The following is a 2,156-nucleotide window of genomic DNA, read 5'->3' as shown; positions in this document are numbered from 1 at the left end:
ATATATATATATATATATATATTGAACACATGGTGCAATAGTATAAAAGGGGCACCAAATGAGGCACAATGTGGGGACAGGAGATTTTTATTTGTTTCAGCCACATTCAACAAATTCAACTTCGAATGCCTAATAGATATGGATAATTGCACATTATAATTTGCAATAAAGCTTTGAACCTGTTGCACAATATTCACCAATTTTCTCATCCATTTGCATTCAAGAAAATTATTTGAGTTCTGGGATGCTTTAAACATACTCTTCAAAGCAAAAGACAAGCTATTCACTACACAAGGGCTCCATTTGGTTGATGCTTTAGGTATTTGTCTTTTTCTTTTTATGCAAAAAATGAATAAAGTAAAAAGCAAAACAAAAGATAATAGAAAACAAAAGGCAAATAGCAAATGCATTAACCAAATGGAGCCAAGGTGTCCAAAATATATGGGGTATTTTGCTTCCATGATTTATCTAGCCATTTCAAAGCTTGTTGCATGTTCTGTTGCAATTTGAACCAAATTTGCTTTTTCAACTTCCTCAATAGATTCTACAAAAATATTAACAATATATTCCACACTCTTAATTTTACTATTTGCATCAATTGCTTTCACAATTATTTTTCATCCTATAAATGCTATCATAATATAGATAACAGGCCTTTTTACCTAGATCATTCATCAGAGTAAATAGAAACTTTTTTTTCCTTTTTCCAAGTGTCGGTTATAGGGTGAAGTAGCCTCTGCATATGGGCTTTTTCTTTTACAAGCAATGTTGCTAAAGTCTGTTATATGTGGAAGGAGAGTAACCAAACAAGTTGTCGCCCAACCTTGGGGAATACCTCTTGAAGTAAGGATGTTTGGTGAAATTGAAAGATAAAGCTCCAGTAGACATTCTAGAAGGTATAATGTCTTCCTTTACTCTTTCGAGAAAAGGAAAGGGTATACTGCCTCCACCAGGCAGTGTAGGGGCTTAAACTAATGAGAAGCCATTGTAAAATGATGTTACTGTGATTGTTATGCTTTATGGTGGAGGTGGAAATAGAATTTGGTCTTGCCATTACTGCGATAAACCAGGTTTCTGGTTCATATCCTAAGGTGAAAGCATATTTGTCAGAGTCCTAATCAAGGGGTGGAAGGATGTAAGGCTTTTTTTGATGATGCATTTATGGAGCTCAAAAGAGAGCATGGTGAAGTTGAGTGGAAAATATATCAAGCAATGTTGAAAGCAAGATCAACATCAGCATATGTCAACCTTCCTGCTGAGTTAGAGTTGTCCTACAGAATAAACATAAGAGTGCGCTAGGAGCTCTAGAGAGAAGTTTTAATATAGCGGAAAGAATCGAGGATGATTATATTTGAGTCATATTTGTCACGTGTTGTGTTCCTGTACTAGTTGTTGCACCTGAGTGTTACCCTTTAGTAATTTGATGTTATTGAGTTTTGTTTCATGTAGCAATGATGCAATGCTAGATTATACTTTACCAATATTATAGTATTTTGTCAATGTTTAATTAGTACTTATTCTAATAGAATGCGTATGTAATTGATCAGGACCCTTTTAGAGTGTGAAGAAGTTGGAGCAGTTATTAGCATTGGCTGTTGCTACAACTTACTATCTGAAGAAGGGTTTGAAAATGCTGGCATTCAGTATGGTTTTCCAATGAGTTGTGGTGTTAAAACTGTTAGTTTCTCACTTGGAAAAAGTTCTTGTGATCTTGCTTGTCAGGTTTGTGTGCAACTTGCCTTCCTTGTCTTTCAAAGCACTATGATGCGAATGCCAAATGCATGAGGGTTATTCTTCTTTTTCTTTCTTTTGTTTTATTCATTAAGCTAAGATCACTTTAAAACAGTAAGCTGAAATGTAGGTAACTATAAGGAACATGCTACTTATAAAAGTGGCGAAATAAATAAAAGTTAGATACTAGGCAGTCCTTTGATTGCGGATTTCTACTTTGACTGCAGAAGAAAGAAGTGTAACAGTCTGCCTGATTAGAACTGTGGTGGGTTACAGATTTACGATGTATGGTTACAAAGAATGGGGTTGAAAGTCGAATACTATCTACTATATTGCTTTTGGTTAATTTTTTCATCTTTTAGAGATGAAATCAATGATCATGCTTTTTTTGTTTAGAGTGCAGAAAGATGGAAAGGTTTAGGAAA

At 34.6% G+C, this 2,156-nt stretch overlaps 1 protein-coding gene across 1 annotated transcript in view; it reads left to right on the top strand.

The window, feature by feature from the left end:
* LOC110419617 (S-adenosyl-L-methionine-dependent methyltransferases superfamily protein) overlaps positions 1–2,156 on the top strand; it is an 11,238-nt gene that overhangs the window by 3,876 nt on the left and 5,206 nt on the right. Inside the window, exons 4-6 of the mRNA XM_089784106.1 lie at positions 1,111–1,259; positions 1,548–1,722; positions 2,128–2,156. The exon at positions 2,128–2,156 is cut by the window's right edge and continues 55 nt beyond it. Of these exons, the coding sequence (XP_089640232.1) occupies positions 1,111–1,259; positions 1,548–1,722; positions 2,128–2,156 (353 nt within the window). The remainder of the gene's footprint in view (positions 1–1,110; positions 1,260–1,547; positions 1,723–2,127) is intronic.

This window comes from Theobroma umbraticum, unplaced genomic scaffold (genome assembly GCF_002168275.2).
Source record: "Theobroma umbraticum cultivar Fairchild unplaced genomic scaffold, ASM216827v3 scaffold_67.0, whole genome shotgun sequence".
NCBI lineage: Eukaryota > Viridiplantae > Streptophyta > Magnoliopsida > Malvales > Malvaceae > Theobroma > Theobroma umbraticum.
The sequence above is the reverse complement of the archived record's forward strand: the minus strand, read 5'-3'. Positions and strand labels throughout refer to the sequence as shown.